Consider the following 27,114-nt stretch of genomic DNA (forward strand, 5'->3'; position numbering starts at 1 on the left):
TCAAAAAAATCTTCCAAAAAAAGGCTGATAAACATTCAATATGCACTTTCCACCAAAAAACGGGAGGAGAATGAAAAAAAAAGTACAAATATTAAAATGGTGGGCAAAAAGATTAGGAAAAGAAACCCGTAAATACAGGTATGCGAATCCGCAACTAAGCGGGGGTATACTGTACTTCGTGATTTAGAAGCAGGGTTCGGTTCGTGCAGTTCCTGCTGTAGCCTGCCAGGAGGCGTCCACACACCGCAACAGCCCCGTCCACGCGCGCGCGCGCGTGTGCGTGCGTGTGGGCTTTCCCCGCGTTTAAAGCGCGCGCGCGGCGGCGGGAGGCTGTAGAAGCAGTTGAAGAGGAAGAGGCAGAGGATGAAGGTGTGCGGCGCTGATGTCAGTTGAAATCCCAAAAGCCGAAACTTTGTGACGCCTTCCTCATTTTTTTCCCCACGCATCTGACCGCTAAAGGTAAAAAGAAAAAACCCACCAAAACTCCGCCTGACATTCCTACACTTCCATCTTCATCCTATTATCTTTCTCATCCTCTTCCTCACAAAGAAACAAGCGCATATTGTCTTTCCTCTCAGAGCTTTTGCATGTTTAATATTGATGATAAATGAATGAATGTGAATGTGTATGGAAAGCCATTTGATTATTTATTTGATATCCTTAATGCCAATGCACTAGCAAGCTCTTTATCTCGACTGGTAAATAATTCAATGCACTAGTGGACAGACTATAAACGATTTTTTTCTTTTTTACCATTAGTAGTGCCACTTTTGGCTTACTAGTATGCAATTAAACCTTACTAGTGCCCCACCGTGCTGTACTAGTGGCCTCCTGGCCCTTGCTCGTAATAACAAAAAGCCCACTAGTAGTTTTGCCTCACTAATAATAACATTAATAGTACATAGGCTATGTCAAAGTTGTCCAAATTCTGTGCAGAAATGTCATTCATGAGTAGAAGGCAGTAGTGAAAAAAAAATCAGTTATTCTACTAGTGCACCATTGTCATTTTATCAGCGCGCTGAATGTTTTTATTCGTAAGGACAAGGTGCATGTCAGTGCATTTGAGTTATGTATTTGATGCTCTTGCTATGCTGCATCTTAAGATCCGTGTATTATTACGGGTTTTGTTAGCGCTTGTAAGAAAATTCAGCAGACTAGTAACATGACGCTGTGTCACTAGTCATGTTTTACCCACTACTTGTGCCACTTTTGGCCTACTAGTAAACTATTAAGCATTAATTGTAAACCACTCTGTTGCACTTCTGGCTCATTTGTTACCACAAAACCCACAAAGAGAGGTAAGTGAACGTCACAGTTTAGTTAGCGATAAGAAGACTGGTATGCATGGGACTAGTAAAAACTGCAGAGTGAATGTGAACATTTAAGTACAGCGAAGTAACATAACTCGGGGTAGTTTATGAAAAGTGTCTGAACCGTTCATTTCAAACGTGGTTCAGTTCAGCCATTTTCTGGTTGTGAGCTTGTCCGCCATATTTGATGTGACCATGCTCCGTAAACTAATACAAGTCAACTTCATTCAACTTAAAATAAATAAATAAAACAACCTACAAAGTGCACAAAGCTAACGATTTACATAGATTAATACATTTGGAAAACAGTTTGGCACCAAAAACAACATAGGTATTTTTTAAAAATCTGATTATTATACTTGTTTACTCCCACATTCAGCCTATTTCAATGTTTATCATCACATTGACAGTGTGACACTCATATAAACATAGAGAGATAATGCACTTTTTTTTGCAGTACAATCGCATATATATATATATATATATAGACATATATATGGTGCCACACTTGATGTCGATGACATGACCTGCCATGGTGAGGAAGTGGCTCAGGTGACTGACTGTGTGCTGCTTTATTGATCCACATGCAAACAACAGGCTCGCGCTGAGCTAACACTACTTCTATCACTGTCTTCATCATCCTCATGGCTGTGAAGACAATATGGTTTTGTTGTATCAAGTTTCTGCTTCCGTTCTCTGTTTCAGTCTTCCATGTCTTTGAGTTCATATGTTGTCGATCACATGACCATATATATATACAGTATGGTCGTTGGCACGAGTTTGTTTTCTTTCCTGTAAGCATATACACTATATCTGTTTTCTTGAGTTTGTTGTCTTTTACATGACCATATATGGTCATTTTCATGCTTCTTTTAATCTTTCACATAACCATGTATATGACATGAACACATGAATATAAGGTCATATTCATGTGTTTGCTGTCTTTGCCGTCTTTCACATGACCATATATGGTCATTTTCAAGTGTTTGTTGTTTTAACAACACTATATAGGTAGGGTTTTGCAGTATATACGGTAGACGGTATAAATTTGGCCTACGGTATAGAGTTGGATTCTACCAAGCAATCACATTCATGCTTATTGGTGAGGCGATGTCATTGTATATGCGTCAGAGTGAAAATGGCATTAAGCTCTGAGCTGGTTAAAAAAACATTGCCCCTGTCGAACAGTCCTCATCCTCTCCTATTCGGAAACTACTGGGAGAAGGCTATGCGCAAAGCTAACGAGCTCTAGCACAAGTAAACTGCTATACCCGATTCTTGGGAATTGCCTTGTCGAATAAATTGAGCAGCTAATCATTTGATATGATTAGTAGCTGCACTTCCCTGTTTGTCCTCTCGCTTGCAAAGCACGACAAAGAGTCTGGATGTGACGAGTTCAAACATTTACCCACAATCCTTTTGGGAGGTGTTGAATGACAACAATAATTAGCCATGTCGTGTGTGATGTCACCGGTGCTTTTTAATCCGCCGCAGGATGTCAGCGCTCCGCCTGCGGGAGCGTTCATCCGCCGCTTGACTGCTCAGCCGCCGCAAAGCCTCAGCGGGCCGCCATTGACGCTCCCAGCATGCACCTGCTCGGCTCTCATTCACACACGTTCGTGAACCTCGCCACCTTGAAGCTTTCGTCCTCCAGGCTTACCTTGAGGGCAACAAAGTCTGCTGCTTTTGAGCACTTCCTATGGCAAACTAGTGTCATGATCTTTGACTCTTTACTTTGGCTTTAAATGATTTCATCAGGAAACATTCAAGTTAAACGTGGATCCCCCCCCCCCCCAAAAAAAAGAGAATAAATGAAAGTGAAAAGTTCTTGAATGCAAATGAGAGAGTGATACAAAGTGATGAGGAGAGTGAGTTTTGAAAAGTGATGAGGTGTTATGAAGAGTGACAAGGAGTATGAGTCTTGGAAGGCGATGAATGTAATAAAGAGTGGCAAGAAGTGATCAAGAGAGAAAAAGAATGCCGAAACGTGAAGTGATCAGAGATGGGTGAGGTGTATTCAGGAATGATAAAGAGTGTGACTCATAGTGCGACTGATGAGGAACGAAGAGGAGTGATACAGAGTGATTACTTTGCTAAAGAGTGGTAATGACTGTTGTGGACTGAAAGGAGTAACTCATGAGGAATAAGAGTAACAACAAATCAAAAATTGTAAAAGTTATAAAGATGATGTTAACTGATGAAGCATGATGGTGTGAGAGTAGGAGAGAAGTGGCAAGAAGGGTGAGGAGGACTAAAAGGGTGATGAAGAGTGATGAGAAATGGCCGGCACGAATGAGTGAGAATTCTGACGTGGTAGAACGTCCCAACGATGATGAGTGATAAGGAGTGTTGGAGAGTGGTGAGGAAGGATAATGAACAGTAACAAGAATGATAAAGAGTAAGGTGTGATAATCAGGAGTGATCAGGATTGGAATGTAGGAATGAAGAGTGATGAGGAGTCAAGGGTGAAAACGATTTATGGGGAGTGTCGAGTGACGAAGAGTGATGCGTAGTAATGACGTAAATTAAAGAGGAGAGTAAGAGTGATACAGAGTGTTAAGAACTGACCAACTACTTATGCCTAGTGATGTGGAGTGAAGGATGAAAAGTGAAATGATGAAAATGTGGAATAATGATGAGTAATAGGACTGACAATGAGAATAAGGAGTGATAAAGATCGGTAAATTGTGAGGGGTGATGAGTGCTAAATCATTTTGATTGTGATCAAGAATGACGAGGAGTGATGAAGATACGACTTGATGAACAACATAGTGAGAGGAGTGACAATGAACAAAGAGTGAAAAAGAGAGGCGTGATAAAGTATGGTGTAGGTATAGATGTGATACAGAATGAGGAGTTATTAAAGCTGAAGAAGAGTGATGAACAGTTTTTACAAGGACGGATGAAGAGTGATAGATAGTTATGAAGAGTGATACATTATGATAGTGTGGTAAGGAGTGATTAGGAGTGTGAGGGTTAAAGAGTGATAAAGACTGAAGAAGAGTGTGCCAGTCAATGTCAGGGCATAATATAGCCCAAAAATGATCAGCGTTCACATATAACACGTTGTGTGATATGTTGTGCGTAACCTGAGCTTCAGTGTGGGCAGGAAGTTGTCAATGGAGGATGATGACTTCCTGTGTGGCGTCTGATTACACCCGATTGTTTTATAATGCTTACACAGACCCTAACCCAAAACTCGCACACTCACACATGCACACACATACGCAGATGCTCACACACACACTGACAGGCGCACACGCACAACATATGGGTCGCTTACGGGACATCTGCCTTTCCCACGCAGACTTCTGTCCAGTTCCGCCACCATGATGAGCGACATCTATGACTCGGCGTGCGACTCGTTGGGTCTGCTGGAGTCTCCGTGCCTAACCAAAGTGGAGCTGAGGTTGACCTGCAAAGGGATCAGCGACCGCGACGCTCTCTCCAAACCCGACCCTTGCATCGTGCTCAACATGCAGTCGCACGGACAGTGGATGGAGGTGCGTCGCCACGGCAACCGCATCACACACACGTGCATGTACGTGTTTGTTGGGGTGACTTGAGATTTTCTCTTCAGTTGTTTGGTACTTATTTTTTGGGGGACATTGTGTATGACCTGCTTTTTGACTTGTTAACTGGGTCCTTAATGCAGTTTTTGATTAATTTTTTTAAGTGGATTTTGACTTCGTTTTTACTTGTGTATGTTTTTTTTTGTTTTTTTAAGTTTACCTCATTTTGACCTGTTTTTTTAACCTGTTTTTTTATTTGCCTTTTGCTACTAAACTTCTTCATGACAAGTTTTTGTCTTAATTTTTGACTTGCATTTAGATTTTTTTGATATACATATATTCTTTAAATGGGTTATTGTTTTTTGGCATTGTGTACTTGTTCGTTGACATGTTTTTTAAGCTGTTCTTTGATAAGTACTCGACTCTTTTGGACTTGTGGTTTTTAGCTTGCTTTTTTACCTTTTTGGCTTATTTTTGACTAGTTTTTTTTTGTGCTTGGTTCTAAACTTGGCTCTTGTTTTGGTTTCAGACTTGGTTATAACTTTCCTTTGACTCGGTTTGGACTTGACTTATATAATTACTTTTTCCACTTGTTGCTTGACTCATTTAGTCCCAGACATTTTCACTGAAGCAACCCCCTTTGCTCCCGGCTGTTTTACTGAATTTTGACAGATTTTGCAAGTCCCGCACAATATTGTGTTCTACTGCTATAAAAACATGGAACCTACCAAAAGAAAGATTAGAGTCTCTTCTTCCATCAGGTCCGAGCCATTTTCACTGAAGCAACCCCCTTTGCTCCCGGCTGTTTTACTGGATTTTGACAGATTTTGCAAGGCCCACAGAATATTGTGTTCTACTGCTATAAAAACATGGAACCTACCAAAAGAAAGATTAGAGTCTCTTCTTCCATCAGGTCCGAGCCATTTTCACTGAAGCAACCCCCTTTGTTCCTGGCTGTTTTACTGGATTTTGACAGATTGTTGAAGTCCCGCACAATATTGTGTTCTACTGCTATAAAAACATGGAACCTACAAAAAGAAAGATTAGAGTCTCTTCTTCCATCAGGTCCGAGCCATTTTCACTGAAGCAACCCCCTTTGCTCCCGGCTGTTTTACTGAATTTTGACAGATTTTGCAAGTCCCGCACAATATTGTGTTCTACTGCTATAAAAACATGGAACCTACCAAAAGAAAGATTAGAGTCTCTTCTTCCATCAGGTCCGAGCCATTTTCACTGAAGCAACCCCCTTTGCTCCCGACTGTTTTACTGGATTTTGACAGATTTTGCAAGTCCCGCACAATATTGTGTTCTACTGCTATAAAAACATGGAACCTACCAAAAGAAAGATTAGAGTCTCTTCTTCCATCAGGTCCGAGCCATTTTCACTGAAGCAACCCCCTTTGCTCCCGGCTGTTTTACTGGATTTTGACAGATTTTGCAAGTCCCGCACAATATTGTGTTCTATTGCCATAAAAACATGGAAAAGTGTATTTCTATCTGTTTCCGTTTTGCAGCAATTAGCATTAGAATATAGCTAAGTTTCATCATTATTCACAAATCAGTTTAAAACGAAAAAGAGCTTGTTGCAACATGACCCAGGTTGATCTCTTATACTCTGCTGCCGCCTGCTAGCCGTTTTTTTGTAATAACTACCATTGCTTTAAGTGACCTCTTCAGGTCAGAGGCTGCATCAAAGCCTTCTGTATGCTCTATCATAAAAAAACGTTTTTGGGACCATGATAATATTTAAAATGGAAAGCTTTTTTAACGTTTTGGGGAGCAAATGAGTTACTGCTCGAGCCTTTTGTGGCCCCACAGGTGGACCGCACAGAGGTGATGCGCAGCTGCATCAACCCGTCCTACTCCAAAGTCTTCACGCTGGACTTCTACTTTGAGGAGGTGCAGCGTTTGCGCTTCGAGCTGTACGACATTAACAACAGCAACTTCAATGGCCTGAAGGACGCCGACTTCTTGGGTGCCGTGGAGTGCACGCTCGGACAGGTAGCGGGCCGGCTGCCTGCTCATTTCAAACACGGCAGATGGTAATGATTATGCTCACGGTAATGTGTGTGTGTGTGTGTGTGTGTGCAGATAATTTCTCACAGGAAACTTTCCAAAGCTCTGCTGAGGCCAGGAGGCAACGTGGGAAAAACCATCATCACGGTAAACGTCTTTTTTAGCATCCTAGTGATGAGCAACAACACCGTTAAGACCAACACCATCAACATCAAAATCATCGTTTGCAATAATGACATCATCCATCCATTTTCTACAATGCTTGTCCTTATTTGGGTCACAGGTAAGCTGGAATCAATCAGTCGACATTTGGCAAGAGAATTTGTGTACACGATGGATTGGTCGCCACTCAGTCACAGGGCACAAATAGATAAGAAATGGACTGGTCGCCAGTACATGACAGGGATCATACATAAAAAATAATGGATTGGTCATTCACATTCACATCAATTTAAAGTCTTCATTGAAGCCCAAAAGCTCAGAGACGGGAAACCGGGAACTTTTGAGGCTGCATAGCGGTCACACTAACCACTACTGTATCGCGCTACATTGTATATTCTTCGTTTGTATATCAACATTCCTCATCATCGCTTTGGTTATCATGCATAATGATAAGATAAGGATAATAATTTAATTTACAGTACATTAGTTGACTTCATGTTTGGTTTTATTTTCATACTCAACCACCAATGTGATGATGATGATGATAATGAGGATATAATGGAGACGTTTATGATGATGATGATGGTAATGATGATGACGAAGATGATGAAGAAGGTGGTGATGATAACAACGATGAAGATGAAGCTGCTGGAGATAAAATGATGATGATAATAATAATGAGGATATAATGAAGACGTTTATGATGATGATGATGGTAATGATAATGACAAAGATGATGAAGAAGGTGGTGATGATGACAATGATAAAGATGAAGATGAAGTTGCTGGTGATAAAATGATGATGATGAAGATGATAAAGAAAAGGATGATGGAGGTGATGATGATGATTTTGACCAAGAAATGAGGATAAGGATGATGAAGATGGCAGTGCCGATGAAGATGATAAAGATGCCGATGGCGCTGATGACGATAAGACGACGATGATGATGATGATAAAGAAGAAAATGAAAGTGATGATGATGTTCGACTGAGTATGATGATGATGTTGAAGAAGATGATGAAATTGACAATGACGATGAGGAAGATAACAATGCATTTCGATGAAGATGATGTAGGTGATGAAGAAGCTCATCATGATGATGATGATGGTTCAGGTGATAATGATGATGAATTTGATTATGGGTAGCAGCTTGTTCTCTGCATGTTTTGTACTTGGCATCGCTGCTACATAATGAGGCCCTCAACGCGAATATGTGTGTGTGTGTGTGTGTGTGTGTGTGTGTGCGTGCGCGTGTGTGTATTCAGATCACAGCAGAGGAGCTGACTGGGAACGACGACTATATTGAGCTTTCTTTCAGTGCCAGGAAGCTGGATGACAAGGTTATTACGCGCACGCACGCACCTGGACACGCAAACATACAAACACACACGCACACGATTACGCGCACGCACACTGAAGCATACGTAAACAGATGCACGTACGTGCACACTACAAACAAACATGAGAGGGGCATTCAGGGACATAATTCAACGTTACACACACACACGACAGAATTTTTTCACACACACACAACTGAAATGCTCACAAACACACGAATAAAATGCTCACTCTTGATTATTTTGATTACATGAATATTGTTGAAATGCTTTCATACACACAATTGAATTGCTTTCACAGTACTGAAGCATTTAACACTAATGATTTTTTTGTACTCACATGCACCACTAAAATGCTCTCAGGCACATTACTGAAACGCATATTTGAGTCTACAAACAGTTGAAGTAAATGTTGATGTTTGTGTGTGTCGTTCAGGACTTCTTCACTAAGTCGGATCCCTTCCTGGAAATCTATCGTCTAAATGAGGACGCCACATTGCAGCTGGTCTACAGAACAGAGGTAGGAAGTCACGTTAATAACGCGCACACTTCGCACATGTATGTTGCTGCCACGGCCTCACGTGTGTTGTTGTTATTAGACGGTGATGAACAACTTGAATCCCGTGTGGAAAACATTCAAAGTTTCCCTCAACTCACTCTGTAATGGCGACCACGAGCGCAAGCTGCAGGTAGACACACACACACACACACACACACACAAACTCCCGTAAGTTCCTCATAAAAACTTTCTCTCTATGTGGTGATGTCATCATGTGTCATACGTGTTGATTTGAAACACGTGTGTTATATTGTGATTCTTTACCGAGGAATTGTGGGTAGTGTAGTTCTTATTATAATAGAGCAAAACAAGAGTTTTTGATCTTTCATGTTTTGCAAACAAAATAAATGAATCCCTAGTGGAGTTTGTGTGGTTGCCATGGATACGCAAAAAATTATTTTTAGCACTTTGCTGATGGAGTGACGATTGAGTGTGTGAAAAGTGGAAGTGGGCAAATTTGACGCTTGAAGACAGTGGAGCGGATTAGAAAGGGAAAAAAGAAAGAGAAGGCGAGTGTGCACGCCGGGGCTGCTGGCTAATTGACTCACTTGATGTCCTCGTCACATTGACAGCTCGTTAACACGTGACGGCGCTCACCTACACAAACAGGAACGTGCATTTCCTTCCGTCCCGCCTTTCTTCTTTACATCCTTCATTTGTTCCTCACATTTTTCCTTCCTTCTTCCTCTCGTTTTTTCTCTCTCTTTTGCTTCCTTGCTTTGTTTCTTAGATTTTTCCTTCTTCCTTCCTTCCTTTCTTCCTTCCTTTTCATCATTCTTAGGTCCCTTTATTTATTCTTTCCATCTTCCATTCTCCCTTCCACCCTTGCTTCCTCCCCTATTTTACTTCCTTCTTTATTTCTATTTTGTGATTCCTTCCTTTCTTCCTCCTTCCCATTTTTCCGTTCTTTGCTTCCTTCTTTTCTTCCTTCCTCTTCCTTCTTTCCTTCCTTCCTGCTTTCTGTGCCTCCTTGTTTCCTTCATATATTCTTTTACTTTCCTCCTTCCTTCACTTTCTTTATTGTTTCCTCTTTCTTCCCTCTTCTACTTGTCATCCTTCCTTCATTCCATCGTTTGCTTCCATCGTTTGTTGATTCATTTTTCCTTCTTTTCTTCCGTTCTCACTTCATTCCTAAACTTCCTTTCTTTATTTAGTTACTTCTCTTCCCAATTCCTTCTTCCCTTTATCTCGTTCCTCATTTGCTTTCTTCCATTTCTCCTTCTTTTATAAAATTATATATTTTATTCATGTAGCCATATTTCCCTCATTTCTTCTTTCATTTCCGTCCTTCACTCTTTTGCTTCCTTCCGCTTGTCTTTTATTCTTCCTCTCTTTCCATCCTGCTCAACTTCCTTTCTCCCTTTTCATTTCTGCTTTCCTCCATTTCCTTCCTTCTTTTCCTTCCTTCCTTCCTTACTTCCTGCAGGGTCCCACACACATACCCACTCATCATCTAATTGGCTTGTGTGGATATGATGACATCACTCATTTTTTCACATCAATGAAACACAGTTGAAGCAAAAAAGTGCTGCTGAAGCTAATAGTTAATAAGATGCTAATGAAGGTGTGTGTGCGCGCGTGTGCATGTGTAACCACTCAGTGCACAGTGTGGGACTGGGACTCGAACGGGAAACACGACTACATCGGAGAGTTCGAGGCTACCTTCCAAGAGATGCGGGGTGCCATTGAGGGACGACAGGTACCTCAAATCACTCACACCCGCAAATAGCACAACCTCACTTTTAAGACAATATTTGAAGACAGTGATCCGCAGAGTGACAAAAGCTCCCACTAGTGGTATACTGTTTGCGTTTAAGCATTTATTGCATTGACGTATTTTAGTATTAAATGAGGCCAGTTATTTCACAGGTGGCGTGCATGTGTTTAAACAGCAGACGTGATGAGCGAGCAAAGTGACATCCATACGTTGACGGCAGATGTTTTTGGTCTCTGGGGCTGATAGAGGAATTCCTCCGAGTGCTGGGGGTCGTTTATTCCGAACTTTCTGCTGTGCCGTGAAAGAGAAAAAAAAAGTAAGACAAAACAAAAAAAGCTCCTGGAGGAGACCAAAAAAATCCCAGCGAGTCCAAAGCGTGAAAACTTGTGATCCGTCTTCAACTTGAGCTGCAGAAGCAATTTAACGGATCAGTGAGTCACACACTGACAACGACGCAACTATATGAGGCCATGAGAGGCTATGCGGTCATGAGATTACAAAGCTGTGAGGCTATGAGACCATTCTAACTATGAAACAATGAGAACGTGACACCACGACACTATGAAATCATGAGGCTATGAGACTTTAACACATAAAGCTATAACGCTATGAAAAAATAAAACTATGACACCATTAGGCTCTAAAACGCCAAGCTATGAGACCATGGTGCGATGAAACTATGAGGCAATTAAGATATGAAACTATGAGGCTATTATACCATGATGCCATCAGACTGGGATAATTTATGGAACAATGAGAGACTATGAGGCTACGACACCATTAGACTATGTGATACCATGATGAGGACGGTTGATAAAATCATGAGATATGAGGTTATGGCACCATGAGGCCATGAGACAATGATACCATAAGGCTATCATACCACGAGGCAATGGATGAGATTACAAAACTATGAGACTATCACACCATGGGCCTATAGGACTTTGATAACACAAAGCCATGAAATCATGAACACCTCACTATGAGGTTATGACAACATGAGACTGCGATACCATGTGGAGATGAGAATGAGACTATTAGATTAAGGCCATGAGACTACACTTTGAGACCAATAAAGTTATGGTACCATGAGGCAATGACAACATGAGGCGATGGATGATGGATCATGAGATAATGAGGCGAAAAGACTACGAGGTTATGAAACCATTAATCTATGAAACAATACCACAATGTTAACATGAGGCAATGATACCATAGGGCTATGAGACTATGCCACAATTAGAAAATGAGACTCATTCTTGTAGTGTCTGATTTGTCTTTTAATGCCAAGCTAACCTTGTTGTACTATTAGTGTTGAAGTCATGTGGCCGCTAGCAGGCTAAAGTAGCTCAGATGATGCTGAAAAAGCAAAACCTGAGCCGCTAATTGAAGTTTCCAGCAAGAGACAGGAAGTGCCAATTAGCTAGTAACAGCCAGCCTGTAATGACAACAACACACACAGCTGTCCGCCATTCAGGAAGGAAATAATTAAAGCTAACAGATGTGTTGACAAAATGACCAAAATGTGACATCCAAAACGGTCAAATCAAGCTCTCCTGTTAGCTCGTAGCTTTGACAATCAAAGTAAGCTAGCTCGTTAGCTCGTAGCTTCACCAAGAGTCCTTGATGTCACATACAGGCTGCTAGCATGCTAACAATTAGCCGCTAAGAAGGAGAAGCTTTCATGTTGCATGCACAAAACAATACGGATTGTCAATACAATTGCATCAAATTTAAAATGTTTGTAAAGACTTGGTTGTAGAATGACTGTTTGAGAAGTGATTCACGTCCGTGTTGCATGGCAGTCCAGAAATTCAAAAGCTTCTTCTTCTTTGTCCTCATAACATCTTACTTTCCTTCCTTCTATTCATCATCTTTCAACTCTTCCTCCTCTTCTTTTTTCTCCTTCTCCTTCCTCCTCCCAGTCTACTTCCGTGTCCTCTCCTCCTTCTAGTCTCCTCCTCTTCCCCATCCTTGTCCTCCTCTCCCTTTTCCCTCCTCATCTTTCCCATCTCCTCCTCCTCTTTGGTCTCCTACTCTTGCTCATCCACCTCCCCATTTTCCTTTGCCTCCTCCTTCTACGCTTTTCCCACTCTTCTTTGTCTTCCTGCTCCCACTCTTCTTCCTCCTCCTTATCCCCCCACTCCTCCCGTACTCCTCCTTTGTTTCTATGTCCTCTTCCTCAATTAATTAGTTGGCTGTCTTCCTCCTCCTATTGTTCATTCGTTGGCCTCCTCCTGTCTACCTCCTCCTCCTCATGGCGTGTTGAGTGGCTTGGTGACAGACGTGTTAGTGACACAATGAAGAAAAAACACTGCATAACCTCGCAAAACAAAACACAGTGCTGGACTCACAGGCACACACTTACACACTGAAATAACGAGCATTCAGCTGCAAGCAGGCGCTTTGAATTGAGGTTTGCAAAATGGTCATGTGATCGCGCGTGTGTGTGTGTGTGTGTGTGTGTGTGTGTGTGTGCGTAGGTGCAGTGGCCTTGCATAAACTCCAAATACAAAGTGAAGAAGAAAGGTTACAAGAACTCCGGCATCATCATCCTCAACCAGTGCAAGGTCAACAATACTTGTTCTTCCTCCTCTTCCCCCTTCTCTTAGTCTTCCTATTTCTCCTCTTCCTGTCCAAGCCAACATTTGCCAACACATGACCTTTTGAATGCTGTCATCGACTGGCAAGCGGTTTGTCGTTTGTCTCTACGCGCCCTCACATTGGCTGGCGATTGTCGATTGTGAGCTTGAATGCTCGGTGGTCTAAATGAGCAGGTGAATAAGTGTGATGGATGAGCCAGCGCCGTGTGGGCGGAGCCAACAGACAGAATGAGAGCAGCCGCCGACCTTAATGAGGACAACAAGACAACAACTTCATTATGGTTTTTTTTTTATAGTGGACCATATAGTTCAATAAAACAATCCATATATTGTAGTATAGGTTTGATTTGGATTTTGTAAAATGCATTCCTTACGCCCTAATCACTATGACATGTATTGGGAATTAAGTCTTTATTTCCATTTTATTTTATTTTTCATTTCTCCTCACAGCAATCAGGAATTGCTTTAAGTATAGTAAAGTAATTCCTTGTTTTCTTTTCCGTCTTTCCTTTCCTGCTTCCCTTTCCCTTCCCTCAACCTTTCTTGAGTCTATTCATTCTGTCATCCTTTTTCAATCAATTTCTTCTTCTTTCATCCATTCATTATGACTTTTCCTTCTTTTCTTTTTCCTCCTTTCTCTGTTTCCTCCCTCATCCCCTTTTCCTTACTTTTGTTCCCTTCTTGTTAATTTGTTGTCATTTTCCCTCCTCTTCCATTCTTTCCTATATTCTTTTCTCCATTCTTTCTCACCACACCACTCGTTCCTCATTCTTTCCTTCCCTTCTCTCTCATCTCTTCTTTCTATCTTTTCCTCCCCTCCCGCTTCTCTTTCCCCAAATCTCCCTCGCCACACCAGTGTGGTTCCCTTCTCGGTCATTCCACCAGACCTCATCTTTCCTTGTTTTCTCTCATGCCTTCATTCGTTATTTATCTTCTGTTTTTGTCCGTTCATCCTTTCAGTATATCTTTTCTTTCATTTCCTACGTTTGTGCTTTCATTCAATCTTCTAAATGACACTAACATGGGCCTTTCCTTTTTTTCTGTCCACATTTTTTGCCGCTGTCTTTTTCTCAACCCTACTTCCCCTTATTTCATCCCTTCCTCCCAGCTCTGGTCCATCCGAACATGTCAGAGCAGTCAGGGGGGCTGCGGGGCCCCCGAGATCTCCCCATAGATCCACTGCTCCTCCTTATTTCCATCTTTTTCTCTTTTTCATGGTCGTTTTGTCATAAAATTTACATAAAAATGACATGCAACGAGGTCAGAAGTCACTTAAATATAGCACAAGTGGAAGAGAAATCCCATGATTCCCTCAGACCAGAACAGGCGTGTGCATGAAGCGTGTACATCTTCATCAAACGAGCCCACTGATGAATGAATCGCACGATGAAAGTTTTATTTTTTTTTTAACATATTCTTTTTTGCGTTCACAGATCATCAAGATGCATTCCTTCCTAGATTACATCATGGGGGGCTGCCAGATCCAATTTACTGTGAGTGTGTGCGCACACACACACACACGCACACACACACACACACACACACACACACACACACACACACACAAACACACGTACACACACACCACAAGTCGCATCCAGGTCAGCGTCCCGCTTCTTATTCCATCAAGAAAAAAAAAACGGCACTCGGGTTCTCGGAGTGGTCCTGATGATGTTGCCACGGCAACGGTAACCAGGGCAACACCAACCCGCCGCCCCGGTGTCCCACTTAGCGACCACGACAGACCCTGTCTGTAGTTGCACCGGTCCCACCGGTCACGCTGATGCTGACACATCATAGCATCAAGGATGGATGATGCTCTGTGTCGTCATGGCAATGAAAGAAACAGGAAGTGCAGATGGTGAATTCAGTTAGCTAATTGGTTGAGGGCAGAAGGCATTTCAAAATAAAACAAAAAGCATTCTAAACACAACTAACAGTAGAATCAGGATCTTTATCATCAAAGTCAGATTCCGCCCACAAACACATCACAGGCCACACATCTCGGTTTCTGATTGGTTGCTCCCTCCGTCAGGTGGCAATTGACTTCACAGCATCCAATGGTGATCCTCGCAACAGCTGCTCTTTGCACTACATCCACCCGTATCGACCCAATGAGTACTTGAAGGCGCTTGTCGCTGTGGGCGAGATCTGCCAGGACTATGACAGGTAGGCCTCAAACAATCAAAAGGCTAAAACTGACTTAGCACCTGAGCTTTGGTTCTTATAAGCGTCAACAAAAAAATTATTCATTGTGTCGCCTATCTTGAATGAGTTCCGATGGCGACCAATCCCAACACGTGACCTGTTTTTTTTTTGTGTTATTGTTGTTGTTTCAGTGACAAAATGTTCCCAGCGTTCGGCTTTGGCGCTCGCATCCCGCCCGACTACAAGGTACATTTAAAGTCTGTTACCTTAATGCTAACAATGCCATACGTCATTAACAAGCCTATTGGAAATTAGCATAGATGTTACGGTAATTTTAAACCTTTAAACAGATGCTGCTTTAACACAGATGGAGCAGCAACATTCAAACAGAGCGTACAACAAAACTCAGGCAAATATTGTGTCTGTAAGAAGAAAGGAAAAAAGATGAAAAAGTAATGTTGACATTGATGTTTGAAGTTTTTTTTTTAGTTGAAGCAGACATCAAAGACGCTTTATGTCCATCCAATCACCTTAGTTCTCCTCTAACTCCTCTTCCTCCCCTGAAGGTCTCGCATGACTTTGCAGTGAATTTTAACGAGGAGAACCCCGAGTGTGCAGGTAAGTACTTTGAAGTTCACTAACTTCATTTACAAAAAGAAAGAGAGAACTCTGAATGCATAGAAGAAACGGAAATAGAATCATGTGTCATGAGGATGATAATGATAATGATAAGGATGATCATAATTACAATCATGAGGAGAATAATGTGATGAGGATGATAACACAATTTACTAGTATGATAATAATGGTAAGAATGACAAAGACTGACAATAATAATGAAAGTGAGAATGATGAGATGATGTGATGAGGATCATAAAATGATGATGAGGAAGGATATGATCATGATGATGAGAAAGATGAGGATCTTCTTTTCCTTTCGGCTTTTCCCTTCAGGGGTCGCCACAGCGAATCAGTTGCCTCCATCTAACCATGTTCTCTGCATCCTCTGCTCTCACACCAACTACCTTCATGACCTCTTTATCTACATCCATAAACCTCCTCTCTGGTCTTCCTCTAGACCTCCTGCCTGGCATTTGGAAACTCAGCATCCTTCTGCCAATATAGTCACTATCTCTCTTCTGGACATGTCCAAACCATCTCAGTCTGGCCTCTCTGACTTGGTCAGTTGAGGAGGATAATTATGAGGAAGATAATAATGATAAGAATGACAAGAATGCTGACACAATGGTGATAATGACAATCACTGAGAATGAGAATGATGATAATGATGGCGATGATAACTGGAATCATAAAGTGAAAATGATAATGACGATGAGAATGATAAAGATGAGAATTTTAAAAAAATCTGAGAATGACAACATTGATGAGAATGATGATGTGATGAGGATGACAACATGATGAGGCGCATGATAATGACGATGACAATAACAATGATGAGAATCATGATCATGTGATGAGGATGATGATACGATGATGACAAGCATGATAATGAGAAGAATGATGTTGATGGCAATAATGAGGCGGATGACAGTGATGAGATTAATGATGATGATAAAGACAATAATGATGAGAATACTAACGTGATAATGAGATATTGATCTGCTGACGATAACGATAGAGCATGATGTTGAGACTCATAGTGAGAATGATGACGAGGCTGATTTTCAAGCTTGTTTTGTTGTTGATGAATTTTACGCCTCAGTGATAATATGAGGTTGTCAGAGCTGTCACCAAGCTAACAGCCAACCCCGTCCTGCAGCTAAAGGTCATCTGCTGATGCGCTAATTAAGACAGCGAGCGTTCCTTCTGGGATCGTTCCCTCACATCAGAGACTCCCCGCGGCAAGCTAGGAGATGGACCGCCTCAATCTCACTTAGCTTGACCATAGACGGAGGGAACGTGCAGTGCCTTTTGCATCATTATTCATTCACTAAATTTGGACCGTAAACAAGTGAGATGAGGCCATGAGGAGTGATGAACATTCACTTCAGCTCATTTTCTTCTCGTGTTTTCTTGAGCTTCTCGTGTGGCTCTTGTATACTTCTTATGTGTTTGTCATGTGAATCTCATGGGTTTATCATGTTCCTTCAGGCATCCAGGGCGTGGTGGAGGCCTACCAGGCCTGTCTTCCCAAACTTCAACTTTACGGACCCACCAACATCGCTCCTATCATACACAAAGTGGCCAACTCTGCCTCACAGGAGGTTCACACCAAAGAGGCCATGGTAGATATCATGGTTGCTAACTTGTCATATGCTAATGTTTTCTATTTTTACCCCATCCACGCACCTTAAACACGTTCAAACTCATGAAACACACTTAATAGAAATTATCGTTTACTCTAGCAATACTTCATCCTTTTGATCCTGACGGACGGCGTGATCACGGACATGGCGGACACGCGTGAGGCCATCGTGCAGGCGTCTCACCTTCCCATGTCCGTCATCATCGTGGGTGTGGGAAACGCAGATTTTGGAGACATGCAGATGCTTGACGGAGACGACGGCATCCTGCGGTCCCTCAGAGGAGAACCCGTACTCAGAGACATCGTACAATTCGTACCATTCAGGAACTTCAAGCACGTGAGTGTTACATGACCACAACATTATGAGGATAATGAGAATGAGAATGTGAATAAGGACCATTTTTCGTACCCAGCGCATGTCTAGCTGTGTGCATGGATGGAGGTTGCTTTCTTTTGACATTTTCATAGACGCACATGATTAGAAACGAGTATTTCCATCGTTGTGGCCGTGAACACAGCCGACATGCTTCCCAGCTAACGGAGGAGGTTTCTCTCATAAATTCGGAACAATCTACATACGATCTACATAACAGAAGCGGAAATTGAGGCGCTGGAGAGCGACGCGTGCATACGTTTATAAGGAAGTGCATGAAGTCCGCTTTCCACCATGATCGTGCAGTGTGTCGCATGGCCACAGCATTATGAAGATAATGAGAATGATGATGAGAAATATAATGAGAATGGTGATGACGATGAGGACCTCTAGTCAAGACATCGTACAGTTTTTGCAATTCAGAAACCTCAAGCATGTGACTGTCACATGCAAATGAGGATAATGAGGTAGATGATAATGAGGATGATGATAATTATAATGAGAATAAGGAGATTGACAATGATAATGGTGATGATGATTATGATGATAATGAGCATGAAGATGAGATGAGGTTAATGACAAGACATCGTGCAGCTTTTGCCCTTAAGAAACGTCACGAATGTGAGTGTCACATGATGAGGATAATAAGAAGAATGATAATCATTTTCATCAAAAAAATGAAAATGATGATGATGAGGGAAATGATATTGAGGATGATGATGATGAGGAAGGAATAATTAGTAGAATGATGACAATGATGATGAGTAGATGAGAATAAGAATAATGATGATAATCTGAGCAAATCGGGAGTTTGAATGATGAGAATGCAATGATGAGAATGATGAGAAAAATGATAACATGGAGAATGCAATGATACAATAATGAGGCGGAGGAGAATGATGGCGATGATGAGGAGGAGAAAGGGAGAGAGAGAAAATAATAATAATAATAACTTCGACTCAAATACATTTTTGCTTTAGTTTAGTTTCCTGACCGTCTACCTCTTGTCATCATCATTCATTCACTATAGACCATTTTTTTGTGGTACACCTATGATAGTAAACAATAGCAATAACTTGAATTTGTTTTCTCGTCTTGTTTCCGCCCCAGGCATCGCCAGCAGCGCTGGCTAAGAGCGTGCTAGCCGAGGTTCCCAACCAGGTGGTCGACTACTACAACAGCAGAGGCATCAAACCAAAAGTGGCCAGTCAGTACCACACCTCCAGAACCTTTGGACCCTGAGGGGCTCAGCCCACTGCCGCCAACATGGCTGCCGTGTATCTGAAAAGCACAACTTTCTTTTTTTCCTTCTGTCGTTTGGTTTGTGTTTGCTTATGATCGGGGGACTCCCTGCATAGTATACACTTTGGGAGCATGCAATTGGTTAGCTTGTGTGCCTATCTAGCACTTAGTCTCAAATTGTAGCACCCACTCCTTGTGATGGACAAGTGTTAGCACATTCTTTAAACACTAAATCACTACTGCACACGCTCAACGTAGTGTTCCCTTTTCACACAAACCACTCATGACTGCCAATGACCACAAGCAACTGCTGGTGACCACTATCGACCGTTAGTAGCCACTAGAGACACCTGGCTCCTGCTAGTAACCACTAACAACCACTAGTCCCAGTTAACTACAGCTAGTGAACACCAACAACAGCTAATGATCAAAAGTGCACATTTACAACAGCTAACAGCTAGCTGGTGACATTTGAGGACCACTGGTGGCCGCTAATGACTGCGAGTAACCCTAACGACCGCTTGTGACACCTAACTACCGACCTCACAGTAATCGTGAACAACAACTTGTAACTGCCAATGCCCACTAGTGACTGCTGCTGACAAATAACGCCTGCTGACGAAATAGCTAATAACTTGTAATAGTTAACGGCTGCTAAGGACCTTTAATGACCTATACTGACCTTTATCTAGGTTCAGATCAATTGCGAACCGATTCTCTTTTGCAATGCCAATGTGGCTGCAGCCAGCACAGTAAGAAATGATAACAACAATGTTACATAAAACATACCCAAAACATAAAGTCTTCAGCCATCCATTATCCAAACCACTTCTCCTCTTAGGGTACCAATGAAAATACACCATAACTCCATTCACACTGGCACCTCGCATACAGGAGGGGCAGAGTTATAATTCCCTCTTGTTGCACATGTTGTTTGAAGCTTAGCTGATTAGTAGATGAGAGAGGAGCAAAAAGTCCCCTTTGACCAGTATGAGGGATCACAGATAGGATCGCAATCACAGCATGTATAACGTCACGTTTTGCTACAGCCAATAGTTTGTCTGTTGGTGAGTAACACGGATAGAGAAACATTGGTTAGAATGTCTCATCTAGTCGTCTCTCTTGCTTGACTTTACTTTTTCGTGCCGACTCATTCCTCTCCATATCTCATCTGTGATGGATTCGGCTCCGCGTGGTTCGGCTCCATGCAGCCGTACTGACGCAGACAGTCCAACATTGGCGACATTCTCCAGTCACAAAAGCAAATACGGGGCTGCTCATTAATGTGCAGAAAAGCAAGCACCCTGCGGCCATACAGTCAGACTCAAGCAGGCGCCAGTCCAATATCAATTTTTGCATGACGGCGAACTAGTAGGCTAACCGCTAATGACTGCTAGTAACCTCTAACGACCAGAAATGAGAGCTAACTACTGCTAGTGACCACAAACAACAGCTATTGACTGCTAACAACCGCTAACAACTGCTAGTAACCTTTAAAGACCATTACTGACCGCTAATGACTGCTAGAGACCACTAATGACTATTAGTGACTGATAGTGATCACTAACAACTGCTAACGACCATAAAGTACTGCTAATTACTGCTCAAAACCACTAACACCCACTAGTGATTACTTACCACCGCTAACTACCTCTACCGACTGCTAGGGACCAATAATAGCATCATCTTAGCATCTTCTAGCTAATGACCGCGAATGGCCTCCAACGACCGCTAACAACCACTAGTGCACACACCCAGCTTAGCGTCTTGGTTTGATATCAACGCTAACAACAGCTAACGACTGATAGTTACTGGTAACGACCACTTGTGGCCACTAATTACTACCAATGTCCACTAATCGCTGATAGTGACCTCTAATGACCCTTAACAACTGAAAACGATGACCAGTGACAACTATTGACTGCTAACAACAGCTAACGACTGCTAAGAACCGCCAGCACAAAAACTAATATTAGTGTCTTCTTTTCACTCAAATAAATGCTAGCTAGCTGTAGCATCTTTAGCATCTGTCGTGCATGCCAGGCAGAGGAAAGTGTTGCACTGTGAGCGAGCACGTTGACGTGTTTTCTGGAAGTTTAGTGCACGTGATGACAAACACACAGTTGTTTGGACGTTTTTTGCTCATTTACTGTAGTTCGCGGCATCGAAGTGTCGTGCATGAGATTGTGTGGTGGTTTTTGCATGTAATAACATGTCCGCTAGCATGCTAGGTCAAAACATATGCACTAGCATTTTATGTAGGGATGTTTGAGACCGCATTTTTTTCAGGCCGGTACCAGTATGATTATTCACTCTCACCAATACCAAGTACTGATACTATTACTTTTGTTACATAACATTTCAACTAACCCAATGGTAGATATCTATGAACAAATACCTTTCTTTTTTTCTCTTTCTGACTGTTCTGGTCTCACCAGCGGTTAGGTTATCCAGTCAGGTAAACAGAGTTTTGGATGTCTTAATGAATCACAGTGTGAAACTGTTACACAAATATTATAAAATATGGGTACATACAAGTACAAAAAAGTAGGTAACAGAGTGCATAGCACTCTTCATATTTCATGATGAAATGTCTGCTAGCATGCTAGGTCTAAACATATAAACATACCCACTAGCATTGTCATCAAAATGACCTATGAGATGCTATGATGTAACGTACTGTATGAGCTAGCAATTCTGCTAGCATTTTATGATGCAGAGTTTGGGATGCTAACATGTTATGACCTAACATCTGCTAGCATGTTGGGTAAAAACATCAGCTCGCATTTTATGCTAGCCTACATATTTCTGATAAGCGTAGACTTCCAAGCACAATTTTCTTATTAAAAAACAAACAAAAACAAAAGTTATGTTACCATGGAAACCGCCCTCTTTGTTTTCATTGATGTCTTTGGATCTTCTGTCTTCCTGGCAGCCATTTTGAAGCCTTTCGTCCTTCTTGACGTGTGACTGTTTGATACAAGATGGCGGATGGGTCACGTGACCTGATGACGACAATTAAAGTTTTATTACTGTCAAGATCAAGTAGAGTTTGTGTCTTACTTCCACCATACCATGCTCCTTTCATACAAAAACACATTAGTAGTTATTGAAACTCATGAGCTTAGATTAGTCATTTATGAGTATAATAAAACTATGATATATATGAGTGTAGCCTACTTCAATAAATCTCATGAGCGTAATTTTAACTGGCTTATTGTCAGGCCCTTTCACAGAAAAACTCACAAGTTTACCTCTCTTTTAGAGCATTCCTCAGAACTAGCTCATTACCATGCACATTTCCAAATAAAACTCACACCCACACCTTATTTTCACAGTAAAACTCACAAGCAAACCTCATAAATGGCCCTTTCACAATAAAAACGAGCAGTTGAAGGTGAAAACCAATGGAAATATTTTTGTCTTCAAGCGTCATCTGAATGAAAGAAGCGGGGTTCAAAGTTCATCTCTTGCAGCAGGGCGGCATCCATCTTCCCGTCTTCCCCCCTCCCCACAGACGTCAAACTTAATTGGTCAACATCAGGCGCACACGTTGCGATGCCGGCGGCGAGGTCACGCGCACCTCAGACGTCAAAACTACCTTGAAACAACCTTCGCTACATACAATCGACATTCTTGTGGGGAAATAATTCATGTGATCAGGTAGCATGTTGTGATGATGCTGTGTGCGTGTGTGATAAAAATAATTTGAAAATGTTCACGTAGACTTGATAAGAATTATAATTTAAAGATTAGGACTTAACAATTTACTTTTAAAAAACTGACTATTTTTCAGCTTTTTTTGTTTGTTTGTTTTTTGCTTTTTTTTTTTTTTAAAAATATGATAACAAATTATTTATTCCCAGCTGCAATTTTTAAATCATTATTTATTGTTTTGGATCTTATTATTTATTTATTAGCAATTTGTAATTAATTTTTTTCTTTTTTTTTGTTTGTTAATGAAGTGTTTTAGTTCAATATATTTAATGACGTTAAGATTCCAAATAAAATGTACTTATTCTTTTCTATAAATGTTTATTTACTTGTTATTGATTGTTTAATTCTTGTTTAATGTTCATCTCATTCTTTTTATTTTAATACAATTTTAATTCATTTTTAATAATCTTTTCCACCCCAAAATAACAACAGTGTATGTATAAATAAATAATAAATAAAATATTTGAAGATTTTTTTTTTTGTATTGCATTACTGTTTAAATTCTTATTATACATTTAATTTTGAAGATTTTTAGAAAGGCTTATAAAAGATGAAAAATAAATAAATGAGACGCTTATCCCACAGAAACATTAAAGACACTATCAAATTAGGTTTTGGTGCCACCACAAATAAAAAGGCAACCTGATTAGTTGACTTGATTAGGGTGTCATTAAGTTAATTAGACCTGAATTCTTTTTTCTTTCCTTTTTTTTACCTTCTCATCAAATCGAGAACACAACATGACCATTGGGCATGTTCCCGCTAAAATGTGACATTGTCATGTGGGTCACTCCTCAGGACACTTCATTAGGGACACACAGGAAGATATTCAAGTATGTTTACATGAATATGTTTTGATGTGTTGGAGTGGTATTCCTAATGAAGTGTCCAGTGGTGATAAGTGAACTTTATTTTGTGGCGGCGCCACCTGGCAACAGGCCTCATCCGATCGAGGTCACGTCGGCCCGGGGGGCTCGATGGAACTTTTTCCGTCACGGTTGAGGGACAAAATATCTTTGATGAATTTTCTTCTCCTCCTCCTCTCAAGCCAGTCTCTCTCTGAGGCAGATTGCTTCTGTCTGTATCGTCGGCAACGACGGCGCTGATGCAAGTGACGGCAAGCGGCCGGCACGCCAACCTAATGTCTGAGAGGTCCACTTCCTGTTTGACTTGATGGACCGTTTGAAAGTGGCTGTTCTCTTTTATTTCAACATTTGCCTCAGTCTTTGCTTTAACTTGAAGGAAAAAAAAGGTCAGCAGCAGTGCAGGGAAACAACAGGGGAAAAACTTGCTCTCACACGAACAACTGAAATGCTCTCATTCGTTACAGAAATGCTTTCAGCTTTAATGGTGTAACACTCTCACACACTATTACTTAAATGCTCACTCACCACTTTCACACTTCTAAAACACTCTCACATTACCACTGAAACTCTCACAACAAAACTACTGAAATGCTCTCATATACACAACTGAAACATTCATGCATTAATGAAATGCTATCAAGCGCACAACTGAAATGCTGCATTTCAATAGGATGAAAGAGTGGTTTCAGTATTGTGTGAGAGTGTTTCAGAAATCTTGAGAGCATTTCAGTGTTGTGTATGAAAGCATTTCGCTAGTGTTCCTGAGAGTGTTTTAATGAGAGTGTTTTAATGAGAGAGTTTTAATGAGAGAGTTTCAGTGCATACACACTACTGAAAAACTTTCATACTATTGAAACACTCTCACACTTTACTGGAATGCTCTCATACACACTAATTAAACACTCACATTCACTAATAAGATGCTCTCACACATACGACTGATGCACTCACAAGAGTCACAATAAAACTACTTAAGTGCTGCCGGCCAAAGTTCACTCTCAGACACTCACACACAGACTCGCTGATGTCACACTATTAAAGTCAAATGCATGAACACAGACGCGAAAATATATACATATATATATAGTATATTTTATGCTTGCATAGTTTTTGTATGTGTTCAAAAATGATGATGGTATATTCAAAAAGTATGTTTAAAATCATTTTAAATGTGTTTAAAGTGTGTGGGAGGGCTAAAACTATCTGAAAAAAAGTTTTACCAATTGTGGGTGGTTCAACAGCAATAACTGTAAGTTGTGACGTTCAGTTTGTAGCGTTGGGAGCGTGAGAGCGGAAAATACAGTAAGTAAAGACTTATTGATTCCCAAAAGCGGCCCTAAGTCGGACAGCTCCGAAAAGCATCGGAGCGAATCATCGGGCTTATTGGGAAATGTTGGCACCTCCTCTTGGTTGCTAGTTGTGATTAATGACACAAGATCATGTGATGATCTAAAACAAAATAGGGAGGAAAGTGTGGAGGAGAGACTCAAGGCTAAACGCCTCCTCTTTAATATCGCCTCACACACTTTAATTATTGCACGCGCCAGCACTCTCACTCCATAACTGTGTGTGTACTGTCTACTCGTGTGTGTGTGTGTGTGCAGCTGATGCTGTTGCCATGACAACGGGAGCGGAGACTCTTCTTCTCCACTCAGTTTGCTGTCTGACCAACCTGAAAAACAATGTATCTGTTCCTTCCTCTTCTTCACATCAAAAAACACTAACAGAAAATATCACCATATACCAAATCATCATAGGTACAAAAAGGATAGATAGATAGATAGATAGATAGATAGATAGATAGATAGATAGATAGATAGATAGATAGATAGATAGATAGATAGATAGATAGATAGATAGATAGATAGATAGATAGATAGATAGATAGATAGATAGATAGATAGATAGATAGATAGACAGACAGATGGCTATCTATGTAGCTAGCTAGCTAGCTAGTTCACAGTTAGCTTGTTAGCCAGTAACATAGATAGATTCGGTGAACAAACGTCCTTTTTAGCCCGGACATTTTTACATCCTATCCAGGCATCTGTTTTTGTGTTTTATTTTAAACAAATTTATGAAAATGTCCAGTTTTCATTGGAGGACAAATGTGAGGTTGCGTGCACCGTGTTGTTAGCCTGGAAATGGAGACTCACACCACTCAGATGGGTTTTGTGTGTGTGTTATTATTGTTACATACTAAACAAAAGAAAAAAGTAGGTCAGCTTTTTACATTCCTTACATCCTGAGCACGAACAATAAGCGTTGGGTTTAGAACAATATGTGATTATTTATTCATTAGCCAAGTAAGACTTCTAAAGAGAGTTAAGTTTTTTGTTTTATTTTCTACCCATACAGAGCACGTCAGAGGAGGCATACATTAATACATTTCATTTATGGCAATATTGAGTAAACTTTCAGTATCATTTATGTATCTAGATAGATAGATAGATAGATAGATAGATAGATAGATAGATAGATAGATAGATAGCCTGTCCCCAATGCAAGTGGACTGTAACAAAGTCCCAAATGATGAAATAAAAACAAACAGATGGTGGCATTATCAATGAATGAATGAATGAATAAAATATGGGCAATGGGCAGCGAAAATATGTCAACTTGTGTTTGGCTCTTCATCAAAGTGAAGGAAAGAACTTAATCATAATATAACGCTGTTGTTTTTTTCAGTCATGACATATTTCTTTCATGTTTGTTTGTTTTTTCTTCCCAATGGGGGGATCATTTGCATACATTTACATGAAATATGTGTGTGAAATATGTTATCGCGGAACATGACATCACTGATCATCTTCATCATCATCATCATCATCATCGTTGTCATTATTAAAATGTGTGGCTTTCCTCACTATCAATAACGAACTAATTATTCATCGGCTTGACAAGTGAAGAAGAAGAGGGGGCCAATGAGGAAGACTATGAGACAGTCTAAGTACAAAGTCAACAATAATAATCATCATCATCAATTTTAATATTAGTTTTATTACGATTATGGTGATTTTGTCACTTATTTTTGAAGCACAGAATGTAGAATTATTTTAAATTCAACAAAAATCATCCACGAGAATTCCACTCCTTCGTAATTAGCATTACAGATAGAAGCCTCCTTGAGCTCTAGAAAAAAAGAAAGAAAAAAAAGAAGCCTTCTTGAGCGTGTGTGCGTGCGCGGCATGCGCTCGTGAGTAGTGTAGTGTCTCGTTAAGAGACAATCATGAGCACGCACCGAACTCATTACATTAAAACAAACAAACAGATTTTAACAGATTCC

General features: G+C 40.9%; 1 protein-coding gene across 1 annotated transcript; it reads left to right on the plus strand.

The window, feature by feature from the left end:
• The first annotated feature begins 211 nt into the window (after nt 1–211).
• cpne4a (copine IVa) lies at nt 212–22,286 on the plus strand. Its single transcript, XM_077575920.1, has 16 exons — nt 212–459; nt 4,618–4,813; nt 6,641–6,823; nt 6,914–6,985; nt 8,266–8,340; nt 8,774–8,857; nt 8,937–9,026; nt 10,497–10,595; nt 13,097–13,183; nt 14,650–14,709; nt 15,252–15,385; nt 15,556–15,610; nt 15,931–15,982; nt 17,477–17,610; nt 17,731–17,967; nt 19,114–22,286. Exons 2-16 carry the CDS (start codon nt 4,640–4,642, stop codon nt 19,243–19,245), a joined length of 1,668 nt encoding a protein of 555 aa, XP_077432046.1. The 5' UTR covers nt 212–459; nt 4,618–4,639; the 3' UTR covers nt 19,246–22,286.
• Nucleotides 22,287–27,114: the final 4,828 nt, after the last annotated feature.

Source organism: Vanacampus margaritifer, chromosome 9 (genome assembly GCF_051991255.1).
Source record: "Vanacampus margaritifer isolate UIUO_Vmar chromosome 9, RoL_Vmar_1.0, whole genome shotgun sequence".
NCBI classification, from domain to species: Eukaryota; Metazoa; Chordata; class Actinopteri; order Syngnathiformes; family Syngnathidae; genus Vanacampus; species Vanacampus margaritifer.

Excerpts from the sequence above, each read along its gene's own strand:
- cpne4a (XM_077575920.1), top strand. The coding sequence starts at position 4,640 with ATGATGAGCGACATCTATGACTCGGCGTGCGACTCGTTGGGTCTGCTG. Across the intron at positions 6,986-8,265 it reads TGGGAAAAACCATCATCACG|ATCACAGCAGAGGAGCTGAC; the intron begins GTAAACGTCTTT and ends GTGTGTATTCAG. Across the intron at positions 8,341-8,773 it reads CCAGGAAGCTGGATGACAAG|GACTTCTTCACTAAGTCGGA; the intron begins GTTATTACGCGC and ends TGTGTCGTTCAG.